Source organism: Gambusia affinis, linkage group LG24 (genome assembly GCF_019740435.1).
Source record: "Gambusia affinis linkage group LG24, SWU_Gaff_1.0, whole genome shotgun sequence".
Taxonomy (NCBI): Eukaryota; Metazoa; Chordata; class Actinopteri; order Cyprinodontiformes; family Poeciliidae; genus Gambusia; species Gambusia affinis.
Window position 1 is genome coordinate 8,402,079 of NC_057891.1, and position 23,464 is coordinate 8,425,542.

General features: G+C 39.3%; 2 protein-coding genes across 3 annotated transcripts in view; one reads left to right on the forward strand and one right to left on the reverse strand.

Moving 5' to 3' along the window:
- The window catches only part of LOC122826872 (fibroblast growth factor 14-like), a 65,645-nt gene extending 51,651 nt beyond the window's left edge, over positions 1-13,994 (forward strand). For both annotated transcript variants that reach the window (XM_044109214.1, XM_044109215.1), the window contains exons 7-12: positions 2-86; positions 1,365-1,533; positions 10,576-10,790; positions 13,088-13,243; positions 13,323-13,406; positions 13,601-13,994. In XM_044109214.1, coding sequence (XP_043965149.1) covers positions 2-30 — 29 coding nt within the window. In that variant the 3' untranslated portion in view covers positions 31-86; positions 1,365-1,533; positions 10,576-10,790; ... (1 more) ...; positions 13,323-13,406; positions 13,601-13,994. The remainder of the gene's footprint in view (position 1; positions 87-1,364; positions 1,534-10,575; positions 10,791-13,087; positions 13,244-13,322; positions 13,407-13,600) is intronic.
- Positions 13,995-14,907: 913 nt separating this feature from the next.
- Positions 14,908-17,896, reverse strand: LOC122826873 (zinc finger protein 271-like). The gene is made up of 3 exons (XM_044109218.1): positions 17,791-17,896; positions 17,283-17,352; positions 14,908-16,133 (listed from the first exon to the last, which is right to left on the reverse strand). Exons 2-3 carry the CDS (start codon positions 17,343-17,345, stop codon positions 15,006-15,008), a joined length of 1,191 nt encoding a protein of 396 aa, XP_043965153.1. The 5' UTR covers positions 17,346-17,352; positions 17,791-17,896; the 3' UTR covers positions 14,908-15,005.
- Positions 17,897-23,464: the final 5,568 nt, after the last annotated feature.

Sequence of the window (23,464 nt, forward strand, 5' to 3'; positions counted from 1 at the left end):
GATGAGCAGAGTTCCAGCCTGGAAAAGTGATGAAAAGTATGGAATCTGATGTCAGTATTCGATCAGTGAGGAGAAAGAAAATAAAAGTAGGGAAGAACTTGTGTACCTCTGCACTGTTATCTAAAAGCTGTGAGCTCTTTCCATCCCTTCCTTGTGTCCTTGCTTCTTTCTTTCTTGCATTCATTCTTTTATCTGCTTTCTTTTTTCTGTAGATACACTAAAGTTTGTTTACTTCTTAGCAAAGCTTGTTTACTCATTGCACAATTGGAAGCTAACGCTAGTTACCTTTGACAAGTGTTAGCTGAGTGATATTTGAAAACAGCAAAAATTTGATTTTGTCTGAGTTAAAAACTAGTTTCAGTGTCTGCAAATTGCTAAACTGCTTTAAAGGTAATTGCACAAGCTTTCGAACCTGTGGAAAGCAAATGAGGAACAATTAAAGTACAGTGTCACTGGCATAAAGTTGGTACGCATCATTAAGGTGGACCCCAAAATTATTAACAACATAAATAGAGAATAACATGGGTCTGAAGTTCTGCTGCACACCTTTATTCGTTTTATTTTATTTTTTTGAGTGGCTGCAGATCAGATTTTCTGACTCCTGATATGATTTAATTGCAGGCTTTGACTGGACCAGTCTGACATAAATTTTGCTGTTCACAAATCAGCTTTAAAGACCTTATTAAAACTCTATTTACTAGTTAGATTTAATTAGAGATATCGTAAATAGCTAGTTTGTAGTATAAGCCACTGTTGCTGCAGACAATGTGAAGCGACTGTTAGGCTGTTGAACTAACAAGGCTCAGACATTTAATTAAATGCGGCCTTATAACGGAGGTGATAATGTCAGTTTCTTGTAAAGGTAGAACATATTTTTTGTCAAGTAGGTGTAATAGAAGTCAATAGAGACGTAGTTACTGCAGTAAAACGAGTTTTAATTGAGTTTCCTAATGCTACCACTCCTATCCCATTGTGCATCTGTCTCCTTTAAATAGTTATCATGTGAAGTGGGCCCAGCAGACTGCATTTAGCTGCTTCACTACAATTTGATATCCAGAAACAGAAACCAAGCATCATGCTGGCTTATAGCCCTTCTTAATTACCCAAATTGGCCCATAGGTTTATATTTTGTTTCAAATCTGAGCCCACACCTTGGAAGATATAAAATGCAACACTAAAGAGCGAGGAAAAGCTGGATCCATGTGCGTAATTTGTGTCATATCTGCAAGTCGGCGCCTTTTGAAATAAAATTCTCGTGCAAGTGTGTCGAGCCTCCAGAGCACGGCGTGACTCGGGTTGCTTTTATTTGCAAATAAAATACGCCAAAGTAACATATTTTTAATCGAAACTACAAATTTCCTCAGGGCCATGCCCCTTGTTGCAGATCCAAGGCCTGCAGACGGAGATGCTGAGAGAGAAGCTCCAGCGGTCTGAAGTCCCTCCACTATCACAGAGACAGATTGGCAGCTTGACAGGCAGGAACACTCATCCCTCACACCCACACTGCAACGCCTGGCCTCTTCTAAATGACAGGTGAACCAGCAAATACTGTAATTAGGTGGATGTGATTAAAATTTGCATATGTAAATGTAATATAAATGAAGTGCACTCTAAAGAGCAGCACTGTGTTTAATTAGTGAGGAAGGGGTGGGAGTGATGTGTGGAGCTGTGGAAAACCTGCAGCTTTAACATGATGGAGAATCTCTCAATTACGTTTTTTTTTTTTTTTTTTTTTTTTTATTAAAATCTTTCGACATCATATATCTTATTTGTCTGTCTTGCGATACTTTATTACTTCGGGGCATTTTGTTTCACCTTTCCTAATATAAGCTCATAAGTTTCTGTCTTAGTGAGATCAGAGGGTCCCTGCATATATTTTGGGAAAAAATTTTACACCATGTCCTTAGTCGCACTCGTAGATTCATTGCCCCACAGATAACGTCAAGTAGATCAATTTAAACTGAGCAAAGAGATGTTAGGCATAGATTCAGTTGCTCATTTTATGCATTTTCTAGATGGCTTCTCAATCATCCCATCAATTCTGAAACTTATGTTTTTCTGTTGCTGACGAAGGACACTGTGATGTTTCCACCACATTTTTCTGCACGTAAGCAACAGAGCACCTTCTTCCACGTGCAGCGTTTATTTATAATATAAAATCTCAATAAAATATGTTGAACTTTGTAGCTGTACTATGAGATGTGAAAAAATTATAGGGAAATTTATTTCGACTTATAAAACCTTCACTCACACATGCATTTGCTACCTTAAGTGAAATTTACACAACTTATTAGGAGTCCCATTATCCACAATCGATGTTTTATGAGTTTCTGAAATGATCACAAAAAATTGTCTGAAATGAAATAGATGAAGCAAATTACCTTTTTTAGGGTCTCTATTATTCAGTTAAAGTCATAATCAATTCACCAAGATTAATCAGGTTGATCATTTCAGCTAGACTCCATAAGCTCAGGATTTCGAAGCCTAAAAGTGATAATATTGTTCCTTCCTCATCAGGAACATTGATCATCCCAATTTATTTATGCAAATAAATCAGCAGATTGTACCCAGAAAGCAAAATGACATTTTGTTATCACACAGTAACAATAATAATAACAATAATAATAAAATGTTTCCATTTCCTTCCCATTTGATTAATTTCATTAAAACAGTATTGACTCTGGATCTTTCGAGCTACTGTCTGCCACAAATGCACACACCAACCCCAACGCGAACACGCCCACACACACATCAGCGTCGTGAGCACGCGGCGGCTGCAGCAGTGTGTTTGAGGCGGCACTGAGAGCTCACTTGAGAGCCGGTTTCTGTCTGCCTCATTATCATCAAAGACAACAGACACTCACACGCTCTCTCGCTTTCCTGCATGCACATGCACACAACGGGTGGTTTTCATGGCCACTTCAAGCTGTCCTGTCCCTCGCTGCTGCTGTCAGGAAAAAACCTTGAATCTCCAAACTGTCGACAAATAAGAAACAAGAGGGGCCGCATGTTGCACTGACCCCCCGCCACCCCCTCTCATTCCCAACACTTCATTTTGTTTTCAGCAGACTCACCAGTAATGAAAACCGCCTCAATTCAAGAGCAATGCGAGAGTCTTTAATAGGAGCTGGAATGAATTTTTCTTTAATCAATAATGACTTTAGAAAGGCTTTCTGCTGTTTAGCCCACACCAGTGAGAATTTTTCCCATTTTAACCTTTAAAGAGACTTAAAGCAAAAGGCTGTTCCTCTAACTGACAGACATGGATAGTTCACACATCTACACTAAATATGAACATGATTGATGCAGTTTATGAGTGCATCCTAAACTGTTTTAAAGAGATATATTGTTACAGTAGAAAATAGGATATACATTTTCTGGCATATTCCCAAGCTGCATTTGCTTTCTAATATTTTGAATATGTTATTTGAAAAAAACTCAAGAAGTGGATACATTTTTCACGAATAATTTGGAGTCACTTTCCACAGCAAAATCGAGGAAAACTGAATTGATTTTTCAGCTTGAATGTATTTTTTAACTATTAAAGTAAAATCCAACCAAAACTGGTACATCTACTGAACACTGGATTATTAAGAAACACAAAATGACCTCATTCTGCTCAGGAGATTGTCTCATGTAATGACGGTGAATGTTTAAAACATTGTGTGGGAATTTAAATGTTCTTTAAAGTTAATGATGTTTTCTCCGCTGAGACTAAAACTCAGACTACTGAAGGCAGCCTTGTCTTTTCCCCTCCTACAAACATTTCAATGCGTCCTAAATCCTTGATGGATGCTCCCTGCTTATTTGAAAGAGGCCGATAAAAACGTACATATTTTACTTAATGGGATTTGCGTGTTTTTAATACAAACTGATGCTGCTCCTTGTTTGTAAGCTCTGGTTTCTGATTTTATGAATTCCCCCTGAAGATTGACATTTCTTCCACTTTTTACAAGACAAAAGCTCAACTTTGCAGAGCAGTAGGTGCCTTTTTTCCAGCTCAGCACCAAAATGGAGACCGACATGACTTGAAAGGCTGACAGCATGTCAATATGTTTTCAGCTTGCTCTAACCTAAAGCTATGCATGACATTTCCCTGCATGGTGACCTTTTAAACTTTCTTAAACCTTTTGAGCCCGGTTTCATGGTTGGGTTGGATTTGGTGCCAAATGTTATTTTCAAGCAGAGCAGTTTGAAAATGCTGCACCCCTTTTCCATAGCATGTAATCTCGTTTTTTTGCGTTCACTTAAGCTTGACAAACGTTGAATGCTCTGAATTTGATTTCGTGCCATTTTGGTATCTGAGAATCTAATCAGCTCAATTTAAATGACTTATTTGAAATAAGGCATAGCCGACGATAGGAAAATTGATTAATACAAGTTTTAATTAGCACAATTTTTCCACTGGCATCAGTTCTTTGCATTATTTAGTTCTCGAGAACGGATCTGTTCCAGATTTCAGCCTGGACGGCGGGTCCTTTCATGACAGCAACTCATCTCATTATCTGAGAAGCACTGAAAGAGAGAAATGAGAACAAAATCAGAGACAGGCAGCTTTTGTCTCACTGCTTTGGCAATATTGTTCTCAACTGTCATGCAAATGAAGAGCAGCGGACTGAAAAAAAACAGCGAGGAATTGAATGGGAACAGATAGTAAGAGAAAATTACTGCCCCATATGGAAGAAAGGACCGCTGTAATTTCTTTTGGCAAATTGTAATCGATTAGGTTCTGACAAGCAAATATGGATCTGAAGTCAACAAAAGTAAACATTTCACCCACGTTGATGCAGTTCTGCTTTAGGTGTCTGCAGTTTGCACATCCACTTCCCAAGATTAGGATTTGTCTCCAAATCCTGACTTACATAAGGACTTGTAAAGCTGTGAGTCATGGGGAGGTTTTCCCAGTAGTCACCGTCACTTCATGCGCCGCATCGTGTGGAGCTTGACCGCTCCAAAGTTTTTGAAGCATCGCCTTAATCTAAGGACAGATGTAAACTTTGGAAACTTGTTGCCATGAGATGAAGCTGACGTTCCTCCCCTTTTCTGTATGTTTGGCTGGAACCTTCTTCACAACTCTCTGGAGTAGGGAAGCTGAGAAATCTGATTCCTTGACAGTTTTTTTCTTATGCAAGACTTGTTCACATCTCCAAAAAAGTGATATCTATCAGCATAATGAACAACAGATGTGTAAAAAGATTTTACTCGAAAATCAGCAGCGCTAAGCATCATTTTGAAGAAGTGATTCATTAGAGTTTGACCCAATCTCAGAACCTTTCCTTTTTCTGTTTCTGTCCCCTTCCTGTCTGCAAACTGAATAAAGTCTTCTACTAGAGCGAAATCTTAAAAGGTAGTAAGCAAGAACTTGAGAGGCAACATACCAGAGTAAAAAAACACGAAGTAAACAGCCCCTGTGTGCACACTGCATCTCACAGACCATTTTATGTGTGGCACACATTTTCACAGAGATTAGTACTGACAGACAAATTGGAGAAGAAATCTGACATAAAAGCTTTTTTTTTTCACTGAAGAGAAAAAAAGCTGCTGCCACCTGAGTGGAAGCATTCTTCTTCAGCTGAGTTCAGCAACCTCCAGCTGTTGCTTCTCTCTCCTCTGATTCTGAAAATCACACTTGTCTCCATGTCTGAGTCAGGTGTGCTAGGAATCGGCGCTGCTTCTTGATTCAAACGAAAATTGAACAGTGAAATGTGTGGCACAGCTGATAAAAGCAGGTTAGCACTCGAGCAAATTATTGCTGACTAATACAGCCGTGGCATATGGGACATAAAAATGTGGCTTAAAATTTTATATGGATGTTTCTTTTGTTTTTATTCTGGGGAAAAATAGAATAAATGCATTGCTTTTCTAACAATTTCTTTGCCTTGATATTGTTCATATTTTGCTGTGTTGCACCAACCACCTTCACTGTATTTTAAAGGTTTTATTTGATATAAATCTGGATATCTGAACACATTATGACATGACTGCACCATGCTTTGAGAAGGCTTTTGTTCAGCAGGGGCAGGAAGCTCAAAGACGTTTCCAAAGGGTTTCGAGAACAAATGCTTGCCACACTTTCAAACTTTTATCTTAAAAAAAATAAAATCTTGTATCTATTTCCTTCCACTTTGCAGGTTTGCGCCACTTTTTCTTAATCACATATTTGAGGTTGTAATATTAGGATTTCAGGGGTTTGAATACTTTGCATCGTAGATGCAGGCAAAGTATGAAATATTTCCTAAAGCTACTGAAGCATGAAAATACTCCAGCCTTGTGCTTGGATATCTTACTTTGTGGATAATATAACTGAAAAGTAATGTGTGGGATATTATAAAGTCATGAAGGGCACCTCGGTCGCTTTAATATTAAAGTTTTGAAGAAGCCTTGAATATCAGAATTCCTAAATATTACATTTTATATGAATGGGATTCCCCAGAATGACTCTCATTTGACAAACACCAATATCCATTCATTATTTGGTATAGTCACGTCTTCTGTCATGGAGCCATGCACCAGTTTTTAGCTCTCTAATAATAAATTAAACCTGAAGTATTGGGGCTTGAAATCTGAGCTTATAACACATACAACACAACATGTATGTGTTCACTGATAAATATTTGACTGATCCGATGCTTTCAATTGCTTTTAATTCCTTGACGTTGTGAATATTTTAATATTGTAAAAAGCCGAGTTAATTATTGTTTTGCCATACTGCGTTTATGGAAAGCTGAGACGAGGCAGAGTCAATCCAGGGGTGAGGAAACCTTTGAGGTATCTCAACTGACATCTAAAATAACTCGCATTGCAAGAATACACTCCCAGCAATATGTTCCCACTATGTGACAAGATAAGCACAGCCGAAATATCCGAGTGTAATATTTCCTCTTTTAGCAGCATTCACTAATCTTTTTTTTTTTTTCCCCACAAGCCTAAGACCTTTGGCGGGTAAATGTCACCAGCTTGCTGGGAGACCTGCTGAGTGGCTCTGCCTTTTGAGACTCGGCTGTAATTGTTGCAGATTGCAGACGACTGAACGAGTAGAGGTCAGGTTCAGACCCAGGCCAGTTTGTCTGGAGTCTTCACAGCTTAGGGAAGGGCAAACAAGGGCTTTTCCTGCTGGGTTGTTTGTTTTAATTTAGCATTTTAATGTAGTCATGATTGAAGCGGGTACACTGCATCTGAGAGTGGGTGGCGTTCTCCCAATTTAGTAAGTAAAAATGGAATTTCAGACTCCTTTGTTGATCATTTATGACGAATGCATAAATTTATGTTCCGCGCTGAAGAGCAAGAAGTCAGTGCTACTTAAAATAGCAATACTTTTTCATAGAGAGAAATTTCCTTTTATAGACCAACACAAAGCAGCACAAAATTGTGAATTAGACCAAAAATTATCCCTGTATTTTAAAAAATGCCTTAGAATAAAAATCGTCTCATCTGGAAGAGTCATCGTCTTTGCATTTGACGACAGAATAAGAAACCATCCCAGTGTCGTGTCTTTTGGGAGAAATGCAGTTAAAATGGACCAGAGACCTTTGGGAGCAGCCTGTTCTTTACAGGTTTTGTTCCACACTAATGAAGGCAAAAGTGCATGCATGGCGCAAAAGAAAAAGCCACAGCATGGCCAAAAGTACTAACAGGTAACTCAGCATGTTGATTCATTCAACAAAAAAAATAACAACTCTGCGACGCCAAGTAGCAGCCATATCCAGTGCTTTTTATCCCTCCATTTTTAGAGGTTGGCTTTGAAGCCACGGCTTCATGGTCTGAGAGCGAGGGAGAGAAAGTACTTCCTTTGGAGATTTCTGAGAACAGGCGGCTTTATTTTTGTCTACCTCTATGCGCAGAATGGAGAAAAATGGACTGGAGCAGAGAGTGAAGAGAGTCAGACAAATGGAGAGATCAATGCCTGACTGGAGCAAAAATACCACGCAACAAAAAGTGTTTTTTTGGGGTTAGGTGACCTTGGAAGCTGCCTGTGGAGTGAAACGTAATTGAGGACAAGGTCAAGAAAATTATACTTTTAATTTGAGGTCCTTTACACAAAACATTTTCCGTTTGTTATTATTTTAGTTTTATGAATCAGCTTCAGACAATAGATCACATGTTGAGACTCCCAGCCTTTGGTTGCGGTCATCATTCAACCATTTCTAGCCATTTAAGACAGGAAAGTGTTTTCACATTTCCTGGCAGCAGTTGGGGAAGTTGTGCTTGTTTTGTTGCTCTTATTGACATTTTAAAACCTCTCATTTGAAGCTGTTGAGATGGTTTCTGACTCAAATCTACCAAAGTCAGGCACCTATCCTACATCTCAAAAATATAAAATGTAAAAATGTGTGAATAATGGTCATTATCCATAATTTCTAAATATGTTCCAACAAACCTGAATGGAATGATTAATTTTTATTTCTGTAACTTGCGTTGAAGGAGTTGGGGAGTAATAATAAAACACGGAGCAGAATTTCCGTTAGAAACTTGCAAGACGGCCAAGCATAAACAAATAAACCCACCTGTTTCCTCCCACATCCCTCTGCCTGGCGATCTGGCTCTCCTTCTGTTTTTGCTGTCTGTCAGTAAAAGAGACGGTGGCATTTCCAGCTCGCAGACAGCTTCTCCCATCAGACCTCATGACTGATGGGAGAAGTTCTGGGCATGCGAATGAATACGAGGGCGCAAATAAACGATTCTCGGCCCGTCCTTTAACACGTCTATCAATCCGTCTGACCATCCGGGCTGAATAAATATCTTTAAAGTTTGAATGCAGCACAAATGCCAAAGTCGGTGACTGAAATCACAGTTGCCTAAAGCCATGTCTGCTGTGGAGATTCAGATCAGCTGTTACTTCACTCAGTACTTTGGTCTGCTGCAGTAAATAACAACTTAACTAAGTGTGTTAAGTTTTGGTATCGATGGGCTGTGAATTTAATAGCATTGACATCTGACTGATGTTTGGAGAGAGATTTATTTTTGGACATATTTTTACACTTTAGCGCTCTTACAGATGATCTTTTCGAGGGGAAGTATGTTTTGTACTTTATGTCATCTATGCTAAAAAATGTAGAATGAAACATAATTATGTTTGTCTCATTCAGCAGAAATTGATAAAGTAGTACACTCCTTCAGACGTAATGATGAAATAGCACTTAGCAGAGGAACAGCAGTGTCTCCCCTGCAGCCTATATTCAGTCTCCATGGTAACCAACTGTAATCCTATTTGATGGGTTGTGGAAGGTTTCACTATTTTCATTACTTTCTGCATCTCATGAGTTCATCAGATTAGCTGTGTTGTGTTGGGAATATATGAACAAAGAAAGTGTTGTAATCCTTTCTTTTACAGTCTATTACCCAATATTTACCAAATGCTTATAGCAACACATATAGAGGAGTAATGACACCAAAAGTTGTTGTTAAAAACTTATAAGCATTTGGCATTTAAAATAAAATAGCCATTGTCTGTAAATATTTCCAACCCTTGAAGTCCCCAAACTCATAGTTTTAGCTTCATGTGGTTTAAATTCTGTAAAATAAAATCTCCTAATAATCCCCTTTTGCTGTCCAATCATTAATCAATTAATCTAAAAAATAATCAACAGATCAGCTCAATGCTGCATTGATAAGTCCAGCAGAAAGGGCTGAACTTTTCACATGTTCAAAGTATTTTTTAGCTGCAGATGCATCCTTTGCTGCAAATAATCAAGTGTTCACTAAAGGAAGGCTGTGTTGTTCCATTATTAGCAATGAAATGTAGATTTATGACTTTGAAAATAAATGTAATTATTAGTTTATGTGCATATCTTAATGTATTTCTAATATAGTCTGCAGAACGTGCCATTTCTTTTATCCGATTAATCCTCAGAATAATCAATTACAAATATAATCATTATTTGCAACCCTAGAAATCATCTCATTTATCAACAGTGTTTTACAGCACACTATCAATTTTAACAGTTATTTTCATCTCTGAGTTTATACTTATATATATATATATATATATAATTGAAGACAGAACAAAATACAAAGCACATTTAAGCTCCTTAATCGTCCCAGCTTTCAGAAGCACTTGTGGGCCTGTGAGAGAAATCTGTCACATCTACGAAAAGTGGGACAAAGGACTGTCAGTCACAAAAGAACAGGGGACGGGACTAAAAAAATTATTCAACACCCCAAATTTGTCAGGCCTGACTTGAACTAACGATGGGTGAGATTCCTGAAGAGATCCTCCCCGTAGCAGAAGACTGTAAGTCTCTGTAGCCATGAACAGAGAGAATGTGGTGGGTGTGAGCCGAGTCTGACAGCTTCCAGCCCAAGCCTGCAGCGTCATGTTTCTCCACAGAGTGTTGATGAGCGGCTCTGCTGTCATGCGGACTCCTTTTACAACTGAAAATACTTAGATCAGAGGGCGATGGCAGCTAGGCTGGAACTTCTGAGAAACCCCCTGCACCACTCGCCGCCTATCTGCTTGGCTGACCACCCTGAGATATCTCCCAAAACACAATTTCAGGAGGCTGACTCCACAATGAGATCTTGTAAGGGATATTTAACTAATTTTTTTCTTTCTGCTTTTGCTTACTTGGTTTCCAGGTGAACACAACACAGTCTTGGTGCGCCCAAACTCCGCTTTATCTAACCGACAGAGGAGTGGCTGAGGCAGATGATAGATGAGACGTATAAGCCAGGGCTGAATTGTATGAGTGTGAGGCTTGCTTGAAATTCAAAAGAGGGAACATCAGAGCAAAGCTGTCAAGCAGTGTGGAGGAGTCGAGATAATACAGAAGCGAGAGAGAGAGAAAAAGAAGGTAACTCTGTTGAAACATCAAGAAATCCAGCTGATTTGAAGTAAGGCCACCTGTCTGAGAGTTTGAAAGCAGAAAGATGGAGATTCAAAAATTCTGCTCTGGCTTTTGGTTTTTCATTTTGGATTCACATCATCGATAATCGGTGTCGATAATAGCAACAGCCTTTAGTGGAGCACTGACTGAAATTTCTGTAGAGAAGTCCATTTGGATGTGTAGTTGGAACCAAGAGTGATGCGCTTCAGTGGAATAAGCTTCTTTCATAAGTTCATAATTATGATTTTTTTTGCAGCCATTATGTCCGATCTGGCTTCTGCTGGTGCAGAATTATGATGCATGTCTCACTTCAATTACGCAAAAATCAGATAAAAAGTGACTGCAGACATTTGAAATCTATCTGACATGTATCCGATTTAATTCCACATATGGAAGTGACACAGATCGTATTTTTTTGGGTGAAAAGATTGGAATTGGGTTGTTTAGTGTGCCCTGAGAAACTCAGCTTTTATCACATATTGGCCAAAAAATCACATTTGGAAAATCACATGCAGTGTGATCACAGTGTTAGCCAACTTCCTGTTGTCAGACAGGTTCTCTTCAGCTTTATATATATATATATATATCAACATTTGAGAAGACATTTTGTATTTCCTCGTGTTTTCTTCGTCTGATATTACAATTTCTTTGATCTAAATTATGTAAGTGTGACATAGAAGCCATAGAAGCCCAGTATATTGTAATGTCTGAGAGCGCCAAGGTCTCTCGTTGGGCCTGGAGTGTATTTTTTACACAAGGACTGAATAAATAAATAAATAATGGTATGAACTCCAGGGCCACATGAAGAGGTCAACGTCATAATCATAAAATCCTTCACTGTTCAGCTTCAGAAATATCTGCAAAGCCTTTTACGAAGCAACAAAACACTAAGCTGGATATTATCACCTACTCTTTTTTCTTTATGTTGCAAAAGCACCTGACTTAATTACAATCCGCAGCTCCAATAAGCCTAATCATAATTCAACAAATGTAGAAGCATTTTCCTTTTTTATGCAGAACTATCCTCCAGACTCTTGTTAAAGCAAACAGTAAACAAGGGAGGTGAAGGTCTTGGACACAGTGAATCATTTCCCAACCTGCAGAAATTGCATGCTAAAGCTGGCATGTTGTGTATTGTAGCCGCTATGTTTTACATCAAAACCCAGGTCCAGGTACCAGCAGTCAGAAACAATAGCAATTCACAAAAAAGAGCGACAAGAATTCACCCTTTTGATAAGATTCTCTCAAACACACCTGCTGCCGGAAATGCCAGTAAATGTCATCTGTCTGTTTTAGGCTTGACAACATACACAGAGACATTCTCTGTTTTTTTTTCCTTCCCTGTCTCACCTTCAAACCCAGCTGGAAGGACGAACAACAGAAAATCGCGGTTTGAATGAGTCGCAGAGAATTGAACCAGCTGTGTCTTTCAAACTGGATAAAATTGGGAACGGTGAAAGGATACAAAGACTGCTGGGTTATTCTTCATCCCTCAGTCATGTCTCTTTGCAGCAAGGCCATAACAACGTGACTTGGTTTGTCATTGCCTTTTTTCAATTTTATATTACGTCAATCAGTTTTTATTGTGCTGCAGAAATAAGCCAAAATGTTGACCATGGTGACATCAATCATGTATAATTTTGTGATTTGAGCCCATGGGTTATGGAAAATTACCAACATCACTCCACAGTGAACTGATGAAGTCGTGCAAAAAACAAAAAATTGCAATATTTCCTGCTGAATGTTGTTCAGAAAAGCTTTAATTTATGCCGTTCTTTTTCATTTTTGCTTCATTGTTGTGTGTTAAACAATAACCATTTGATTTTTTTTGCCTTGTACACATTTGTTACTTTAGAAACAGATATTTGTGTCATGATGCGCAAAAAGAAAGTGCACTCAGTTTTTGTTTTTATCTTCAGAGGATTAACAAAACAGAGTGCAACAGTAGTGTTTAATCTTTTACCACAGAAGAAGACTACTTGGTTAATTTAATAAAAGTGCTATTAGTAATTTTTAAAGATTTAAAACGATTATTGCCAATTAATTTACAAAAGTTCTTTCTCTTAAGCTCAAGTGATAGAAATAACAGAAGGCGGTACGATTTCAAAAGTAAAATTGTTTCTGATTTAATGTTGAAATTTGAAAAATATTGTTATTGATTTATTGCTCAGCCCCAATTTCACCATATGTCATATGAAAGCCAAATGAAAACGGAAGCAAACCCTGTCTTTAACACTGCTTGAAATTACTCTCATGCCTTGCAGAAATCTCCAAACGTCGATAGATCTGAGCAAATCTGAGCGTTGGCAGGTCTCACTGGATGACCTCTGTGTGACCATCAACTACAGGATTTTGGTGACTGACACACTGGTTGTAAATATTGATTTAAATTGTGTAGCAGCTGCAGAGGATATCGGCAGGTAGGCTGCTAAATTTACAGTAAAATAATAAAAACATTCAAACATGTACAATATGTACTTCTTTTCTGATTCTGTGAAGTGTAGGCGCATGACCAGGCTCACCCCTCCAAGGCTGTCAGGACCTGCGAGAACCACTAACGTGATGGGAATAGACTGATACCAGGTCATTATTTAATTTTTTTTTTAACACGGAAGTCTTGTTCGATATAAAGGTCAGCAGTGCAAAGCTATTTTCGAGAAGGGGAAAAAAAAAATCTCACCCACGGCTTTGGGAATACTAGGAGAAATGTCTAGAGAGATCAGAAACCATTTCGTTGTCACTGACCGATGCACTCACAAACACTTCTATACACTCAGATATATCACATCAGACACAAAGAGATGGAGGAGTGTGCAGAAGGAAGAAAAATGCTGTTCCAGTTCAGCAGTCAAGCGCCTCGCTGCTCTGGCTTCTCAAATTGACAATTTTCTCAAACTGTTATCCAGAAAGATGAGGGAGCTTCCTTTATATGCGTCTGAAGAGGCGGCTCTGCGGACAAGTAAAGCAGGTGTTTACTCACAAATGAGGCACGCACACTTTCACAAGTCCTGGACAGAAATTAAACCAGTTGAATAAGATGTCGCAGCTGGAAAGACGACAGCTCAGCAGTAAGATGTGGAGACCAATTTCATTTTTCATTTCATCTGTGTCCTCGCTAAATTATCACGATATAATTTAGAATGTGAAAATCTCGCTGCATAAAACCAGGAATCTAAAACCAGTGATAGGAATCGCTCATCATGGACATAGACACTTGAACCCTCCTAAGATGTGGAGACCAATTTCATTTTTCATTTCATCTGTGTCCTCGCTAAATTATCACGATATAATTTAGAATGTGAAAATCTCGCTGCATAAAACCAGGAATCTAAAACCACAATAATAACGCTTTTTGAGCAAGTAAAAATTGAATAAAAAGAAAGACTCTTGCTCCCTCTAGTGGCTTTTTTTTGGATGGTTTCATTCATTCATTTTTTTGGTAAACTGGAAAAATAATACTAAAATATTTGAAAAAGTAGTAAGTAGTATTTATTTATTTTTTGTTCATTATTAAAATGTTTGAACAAAGTACATAAATAAACAAAATATAAAAACCAAACTCAGAGACCCCACATCCCGATAGTTTCTTTGTTTTGCTCATCATGGACATAGACACTTGAACCCTCCTGGATCGTAACCAGCTTCATCTTCTATTGCAAATTGCAGCGATAGAAGAGTCAGAAATGTCTCAGTCATACGAATAGCGTAACACCATTGCTTCAGGTAACAAATTAATAGTGAGCAATGGTTTTTCTGAGCCACCTATAAACGCAACATGAGCTGATGACTGCTTCAGTCCTGGGTTTTGTAAACCTCTTTTCACACTGACTGCAGCTATAAGTGACCTTTTCACGGTGTGGAACGTGATATATTTCTTCAGATGTGAGATATATACCTCTTTAACACTGACTGCAGCTATTTCAGGCATAAGACCAGTGAAATGGATTTGAAAAGTGATGACTCAGTTAAAATGTTTGAAAAAGTACAATAGTAAAGGACAAAATTCCAAAACCAAACTCAAACAACCCCACATCCCGATAGTTTCTTTGTTTTTGCTACAAAAAAGACGACATGACAATTTATTTGCATGCTTGTTATTATTATTGATATAAATGTCAGACATGTTGTCGCCATAGTGATAGAAAGAAGTTCTATCACTAGCTTCCAGTTGTTGTTGTTGTCTTATATGGATCGGGTTTTTTCGTCTGTGTGGATTCGCTGATGACTCTTCAGTCCTGAAGCATGTCTGAACCTCTTTTCACACTGACTGCAGCTATAAGGCTTTTCACCGGTGTGGAATCGCTGATGACTCTTCAGATGTGAGGAATCTCTGAACCTCTTCTCACACTGACTGCAGCTATAAGGCTTTTCGCCAGTGTGGATTCGCTGATGACTCTTCAGTCCTGAAGCATGTCTGAACCTCTTTTCACACTGACTGCAGCTATAAGGCTTTTCGCCAGTGTGGATTCGCTGATGACTCTTCAGGTCTGAAGCATATCTGAACCTCTTTTCACACTGACTGCAGCTATAAGGCTTTTCGCCAGTGTGGATTCGCTGATGACTCTTCAGATGTGAGGAATCTCTGAACCTCTTCTCACACTGACTGCAGCTATAAGGCTTTTCACCGGTGTGGATTCGCTGATGACTCTTCAGTCCTGAAGCATGTCTGAACCTCTTTTCACACTGACTGCAGCTATGAGGCTTTTCACCGGTGTGGATTCGTTGATGACTCTTCAGTCCTGAAGCATGTCTGAACCTCTTTTCACACTGACTGCAGCTATAAAGCTTTTCACCGGTGTGGATTCGCTGATGACTCTTCAGTCCTGAAGCATCTCTGAACCTCTTCTCACAATGACTGCAGCTATGAGGCTTTTCACCGGTGTGGATTCGCTGATGACTCTTCAGGTCTGAAGCATATCTGAACCTCTTCTCACACTGACTGCAGCTATGAGGCTTTTCACCGGTGTGGATTCGCTGATGACTCTTCAGTCCTGAAGCATGTCTGAACCTCTCCTCACACTGACTGCAGCTATGAGGCTTTTCACTGGTGTGGATTTGCTGATGACGCTTCAGTCCTGAAGCATATCTGAACCTCTCCTCACACTGACTGCAGCTATAAGGCTTTTCACCGGTGTGGATTCGCTGATGACTCTTCAGTCCTGAAGCATGTCTGAACCTCTTTTCACACTGACTGCAGCTATGAGGCTTTTCACTGGTGTGGATTTGCTGATGACGCTTCAGGCCTGAAGAATTGCTGAATCTCTTCTTAGAACGATAGCATCCATAAGGCTTTTCACCTGTGTGGATTCGCTGAAAAAGTACAATAGTAAAATGTTTGAAAAAGTACAATAATAAAATTTGGCAAAAGACATTGCATAATTCAGCAGAAGCAGAATTGGGGAATAGATTAGGGGAAAATAGGTTAGTTTGAAATGATTGATTTTACTTATTTGATTTTTTTCTGCTACTGAAATTAGTCAAGTAGTCTCTTGATTAAAACTGTTATTGGGGGTAAAATCTCTGATCACTTCGGGCGTTTTGCTGTCAGAAATGTGATCCCTAAGATATTCAACGTAACAGCAAAAACACACAGTGAATAATGAAAAAGGTTTAATCAAAACAATGAACAAAAAACTGACCATCCACAAAGAAGCAGGGCAGACTACCAGGGAGAGAGAAAAACTGACGGGGAACACTGGGGACTAAACGAATAGCGGGACATAATAAACTTGAATAACTAAGAAAGGAATGAATTACAGAAAGAAGATTGATGTAACCAAAGTAAGAAACATGAAATAGTGAAACTAGAATAATTAAGAAAACACCACACCAGAGTAAAACAAAAACCAGCTCATCCAAATAAAAGAAGAGGAACAGAAATAAACAAAACCCAACCAAACAACCCAGGATCCTAACATGTTGTTTAAATCCCAAAAAAGAAATAGAATGGAGGTCCTTTAAAATGACAACAGATTTTCTATAGTTAAATGTTTATCAAAGTGACAAGTCATGTAACATTTGTGGCTCTAAAAATGTGTTGTTCTTTTATTATCTGCACTCAAGGCAAAGATGGTTCTTGGACTGTAAAGAGTCACCTTTACAGTCCAAGAACCATCTTTGGTTCCAAAAGATGCTTCCAAAAGGTTTAAGACCCCTTTTGTAAGCTAACATAAACATTTGGGTTTTGTTAAGTCAGGTAAAACCGGTTACAGGGCAACGAAGAAACATACAGGACAAACAACAATGCACGCACACGCACCCCCTCTCCACACACACACACACACACACACACACGCATTACTTATAGCAATTCAGAGAACCCAAATTAAAATAGATGTCATATTTCTGAAGTGTGGCATGAAGCCAGAGTGCACAAAAAAATCCCATGCATGCACAGAGAGAACATTCAAACTAAATGCAGAAAGACTATTAAAAACAAAAAAAGTTTTAATAACAAACCTCTTCCAAGTATGTCACTGTGCTGGTAACGCCGGCTTTCTCTTCCAATAGATGTTCCTCCATTTCAGTTCTGCGTAAAACAGACATTCATAATATGTAAAATAGAACTGATGTTATTTGCGTATCAGTAGCAACAGTTTCATTTGAAACTAGATATTTATAAGAGACATCGTGACTTCACATATTATGGTTTTAAAACATCCAGTTTTATGTCAGCTAGCTTTACCAAAGTTAAATATTTTCCCTAATTCCTCAGAAAAGTTCTCATTTCTGTTTTTATTTTAAAAAGTTTTCATAAGCTAGGCTAACTATCCAATTAAACAGATGTTTTGTAAACTCATTTATGTTAACAGTAATAAAAGAGAATCTTGAAACAGAAGGATGATTTCTGCTTTGCACATTTTAGTCTTAGTAATGACATGATTCTACATATATTGCAAAGTGAATTATTAAACATCAGTATAAAATATTGCAAATGTATGTGATAAATAAATAAGCCTTTACTTACAGTTTCTTTAACAGACCTCTTCAGATGATCTTTGTCGTAATATTTATATTTTGACAGATGCTCTTATGGTTTCCATGGTAACATTGTTCAAAGGATTACAGCTCCATAAACACTTTAACTGTGTTGTTTTAAAAATAAGCAATAACAAAATTGTAAAATAAATAAATAAATGAGGTCTTCTTATGCAGTTTTGTTTTGTTATTTTAAATGGCAAGAAAATCAGTCTTTTTCCAACTTCTGTCACTTAAGTCTGACAAATAAAAGTAAACAGTCTTCCAACACGTAGTGTGTATTTATAATTTTTCATTGCTGATATAAGAGGATGGAAGCTGGCTTATAGCAGGGCCCAAAAATTAAGACTTCCTGAAAAGATGAGAGTGTAGACTTTCTGGTAAATCCTGTTCTAAGGTAAAATATGACAGATTACTGGATTAAGAAAATTTCAATTGGTGGGCTTCCCACAGATGCCTGATGGAACCACCTCAGGCACATGTCACACTAGATCTAGGAAAGAAACCAAAAATATAAGGCTTTTTAAAATTTTTTTGGGAAATATATGTCTTTACAAGGTGTGAGTGTGTATGTGAATGGTTGTGTGTCCTATATATCTCTGTGTTGCCCTGCGACAGACTGGTGACCTGTCCAGGGTGACCCCGCCTCTCGCCCAGAACGTAGCTCGAGAGGAACCAGCAACCCTCCCGACCCCATTAGGGACAAGGATGAACAGAAAATGGATGGATGGATGTCTTTACAATTACAATATACAATCAATCATTTTACATTCCCTTATTTTCCAACTGCTGGAGGATCACAAAGGGAGATAGCCAAAATACAAACACAAAGGAGTAAGTAGACTAAAGGAACCTTATTAGAACAAACAAAAATAACTAGAAACAAGAAATAGACATAATTAGAATCACCAATGAAGATGCGGAAAACAAGGCAGAATTAAATAGAAACAAAAAAAGGATCAACAAAAGAATCTGAGGAGGACACCGGCGGAACAGCAGCGTTGGAGGATGCTGGCGGCGGGGCAGAAACCTAGGAGAATGCCGGCAGAAGAGTAGAAACCTTGGGGGACTCTGACAGCGGAGGAAATACCTGCCAGCGGCAGAGCAGGAACCTGGAGACCAATGGGACCCACGACGAGGTTGCAGAGGGTGAAGGGACCCTCAAAAAAGCCCTGAAGGTTGGCCAAGAGAATAAAGGGACTCGCTATGAAGCCCTGGAGGCAGGCCGTGAGACCGACAGGACTCACTACTAATCCCTGGAGGTCAACCCGGAGACCAACGAGATTCGCTATGAAGCCCCAAAGGCAGTCCAGGAGACTGACAGGACCCGTTACAAAGCCCTGGAGGCAGTCCAGGAGACTGACAGGACTCCTTAAGAAGCCCTGGAGGTCACCCCGGAGACCAACAGGACTCGCTATGAAGCCCTGCAGGCAGTCTGGGAGGCACTGCTGGCCCCTCCTCATCCGACCCCTAACTAAAATAAAAACAAAACTAGAGTTCAAAATATAACTATATGACCTGGTGACAAAGGAATCGTCTGGTGACGAAGGAGACCGGAGTTCGATTGCCTCAAGTTCCTGTGGTCCTGCGGGCCTCAAATTCTGCTGTCAGCAGCTTTCAAGCATTAAGCTCTTCCGCCATCAGTGCCCAGAAGTCAAGCTTCCCCTGACACCGCAGTCCTGTTGTCCTCAAGCTTTTCTGCCACTGATAATCAAGCATGAAGCTTGGAGCCTTCATGACCCTTCTTTATTTAGAAGTATAATATATTAACCCAGTACCTGATAGTGTCAATACACATTTTCAGTACTGTATTGGAGAAGCCTCCGATCACACGTCTGAATATAGGCGGCTGCTCCTGTGGCTGGTCTGAAACTGACTGGATGTCTTCGTCGGTTTCCTCTTCAGATTGCTGCTGCCTCAGCTGTTTCATTCTGTCCCTCAGGCAATGATTCAGGTGTTCCACTTCAAGCTGCAGGTCATTTGTCAAATTCTCAAAGCTAGTGCTTTTCTCCTCTATGGCAGCTTTTTCCATCTCCAAGGCAGTGATTATATTCTCTAATGCTTTGTTTTTCTGTTCCAGAGCGGTGCATTTGTTCTTCAGGGCGGTGTTTACCTGCTCCAAGAAGGTGGTCTCCCGCTCAAAGGTGGCTCTTTTCTGCTCGAAGAACGCGTTTTCGTCCTCCAAGATGGTGTTTACCTGGCTGAAAATGGAGTTTTCGTGTTCGAGGGTATTTTTTTCCTTTTCCAAGGCAGCGTTTTTCTGCCCCAGAGCGGTCTTTTCCTTCTCCAGGGTGGTGTTTGCTTGCTCCAGGGTGGAGATTTTCTGCTCCAGAGCAGTTTTTTCCTGCTTCAGAGTATTTTTTTCCTTTTCCAAGTCGGTGTTTTTCTTTTCCAGAGCAGTCTTTTCCATCTCTAGGGTGGTGTTTCTCTGCTCCAGGGCTGTGGTGCTTTTCTGCCCTAGAGCAGTTTGTTGCTGCTCCAGGGTATTTTTTGCCTTTTCCAAGTCGGTGTTTTTGTGTTCCAGAGCAGTCTTTTCTGTTTCCAGGGCGGCAATTTTCTGCTGCAGGGTATTCTTTTCCTTTTTCAAGTTGGTATTTTTCTGCTCCAGAGCAGTCTTTTCCATCTCTAGGGTGGTGTTTCTCTGCTCCAGGGCTGTGGTGCTTTTCTGCCCTAGAGCAGTTTGTTGCTGCTCCAGGGTATTTTTTGCCTTTTCCAAGTCGGTGTTTTTCTGCTCCAGAGCAATCTTTTCTGTCTCTAGGGCAGTGTTTTTCAGACCCAGGGAGGCAATGTTCTGCTCCAAGGCAGTAGTATTCTGCTCCAGGGTGTTGCTTTTCTGCTCCAGAGCATTTTTTTTCTGCTCCAGGGTATTTTTTTCCTTTTCCAATTCAGTGTTTTTGTGTTCCAGAGCAGTCTTTTCTGTTTCCAGGGCGGCAATTTTCTGCTGCAGGGTATTTTTTTCCTTTTTCAAGTTGGTATTTTTCTGCTCCAGAGCAGTCTTTTCCATCTCTAGGGTGGTGTTTCTCTGCTCCAGGGCTGTGGTGCTTTTCTGCCCTAGAGCAGTTTGTTGCTGCTCCAGGGTATTTTTTGCCTTTTCCAAGTCGGTGTTTTTATGCTCCAGAGCAATCTTTTCCATCTCTAGGGCAGCGTTTTTCTGCTTCAGGTTATTTTTTTCCTTTTCTAAGGTGGTGTTTTTATATTCTAGAGCAGTGTTTTTCACCTCTAGGGAAGTATTTTTCAGACTCAGGGCAGCAATTTTCTGCTCCATTGCGTCGGTATTCTGCTCCAGAGCAGTTATTTCCTCCTCCAGAGCAGTTATTTCCTTCTCTAGGCTATTATTTCCCTTTTCCAAGACTTTGATATTCTGCTTCAGAGCAGTCTTTTCCGTCTTCAGCTCTGTGTTTTCCTGCTTCAGGTTATTTTTTTTGTTTTCTAAGGCAGTGATTTTCTGCTCCAGAACAGTCTTTTCTGTCTCCAGGGAAGTGTTTTTCAGAACCATGGAGTCGATTTTCTGCTCCAGAGCAGTCATTTCCTGCTCCAGGGTATTCTTTTCCTTTTCCAAGGTGGTGTTTTTCTCCTCCAGGTCAGTCTTTTCTGTCTCCAGGGCAGTGTTTTTCAGTCCCAGAGCAGCGATTTTCTGCTCCAGCGTGGTGCTTTTCTGCTCTGGAGCAGTTTTTTCCTGCTCCAGGGTATTTTTTGCCTTTTCCAAGGCCTTGATTTTCTGCTCCAGAGCTATCTTTTCCATCTCCAGGGTGGTGTTTTCCTGCTTCAGGGTACTTTTTTCGATTTCTAAGGCAGTGTTTTTCTGCTCCAGAGCAGTGTTTTTCAGACCCAAGTTGGTGGTTTTCTGCTCCATTGTGTTATTATCCTCCTGTAACGTTCTGTTTACGTCGTACAGTTTCTTTAATTCCTCATCTTTCTCCAAAAGGTGTTTGTCCTTTTCAAGTGTAGCTTTTTCAATGTTTATAACTTGGCTCTTCAGCTCCTCATTTTCTTTAATCAGAGATTGTCTCTCAATTGACATCATGTTCACTTCTCTTAAGATGCTACGGAGCCTTTGAGTCTCTCTAGCTAAGGTCTCTTGGTCAGAATCAGAAGTCGACGCCTTACTGTTTCGATTCATTGTTTATCTTTTTTGCCTGGACAAATCCTAAAGCTGCTCAATGGTTTCTTTAATTTGTTTTTTAAGGTTTGCCTTTTTATTTTGAAAAGCTTTCGTGGTCAATCTCTTCCTCGGAGACAATCCTTCTACTTGCTTTCTCTCTCTCTTCTGCAATGGTTATGACTGTAGAATTCAAGTGTGCATCACTCTTTGTGACATCAATTTGCGTGATGTCAAACTGATGTCACTACCTCAGCAGAACAACTAGAAAACTGCTGATGTTTGAATAAAAACAAACTTTATTTATAGTTGTTACTTCTACCCTGTGACCAGCAGGTGGCATTATTAGTCAAAAATCAAATCCCAAAGCATCGCCTCAAGAAATGCGCAGAAAATTTTAAGCAATGACACTTATTTTTGTTGAAAAAAATACATTTTATTAAAGAAGTAGGGTGATTTATTCCCAACACTTACATTACTTTACGAGTTACCCAATGAATTTACAGAACCAGCCAGCGCACAAGTCCTGACTCCAGTTCAGTCAGGTTACACTCATCAGAGAAATGTCTGCACCTCACCAAAGTTTACCTGCTCTGAAGGATGGCAGGGGGAAAATATGACTTTTAGCAAAAACCTGAAATATTTCCTCCACCCGCAGAAGTAAAAGATTTGTCACCGAACGGCAGTGCTGTCGAACACCTACCGTTCGGCACCAAATGAACTGCTACTTTTGAAATATTGAAGAGAAACGTGAGCTGTTGAGGCAAGTTTTTAAACCATCCCTGATGTTGGATCACGGCTCCCTCACTTCGTGATCTACATTCGAGAAAAGTCCACTACATTTACTCAATGTAAATGTAGTGGACTTAAATGCTCAACTATCACAGCTGGAATAGACGTGCTTCTAAAAAATAAGCTGTCCAAGTAAATATCTTCTGCCAAATACTTATTTAGACATTGATTTATTTATTTATTTAATGTAGAAATATGCACAATTTAGAAATAGGAAACAGTTCCTGTGGTGACGAGATGCGAGGTTGATTTTATTTATTTATTTTTTTTGACGATTGTATTTAATGATAAGCTTCTGAGAAGGAAGGAACATTTACAGTTTAAAATGTAAATGAAAGAAACACATTTAAAATACAAATTAAGTCATTTCGGATTCCTTATTTGGTTGAAAACTATAAATAAATAAATTATGAAGACTATTTCAATGGATTAGTTTTTCCTTAGGTTCTCTGTAAATCTGAGGGCGTATCACTCATGTGTCTTAAATCTCATATGATTGTGAACAAGCTAAACTGACAGAGAAATCAGCTATTAAAAGGGAATACATCACTTTCTTTTTTTTTTTTGAGAAGAAATTCATTGTTCGGCTGTTTACTTCCATGTTTTCCGCACAGATCAAATTCTTCCATCAGTACAGACACAATGCTATCATCCACATAGACAATTGGTTCCTGTTTTGAACGAATTATTCAAAAGACTGTTAACGTGAGAAAAACATTTGTAAAGGACCCGTCTGTCTTGAACAAGGAAAGGAAAAAAACAGCAGAAGAGC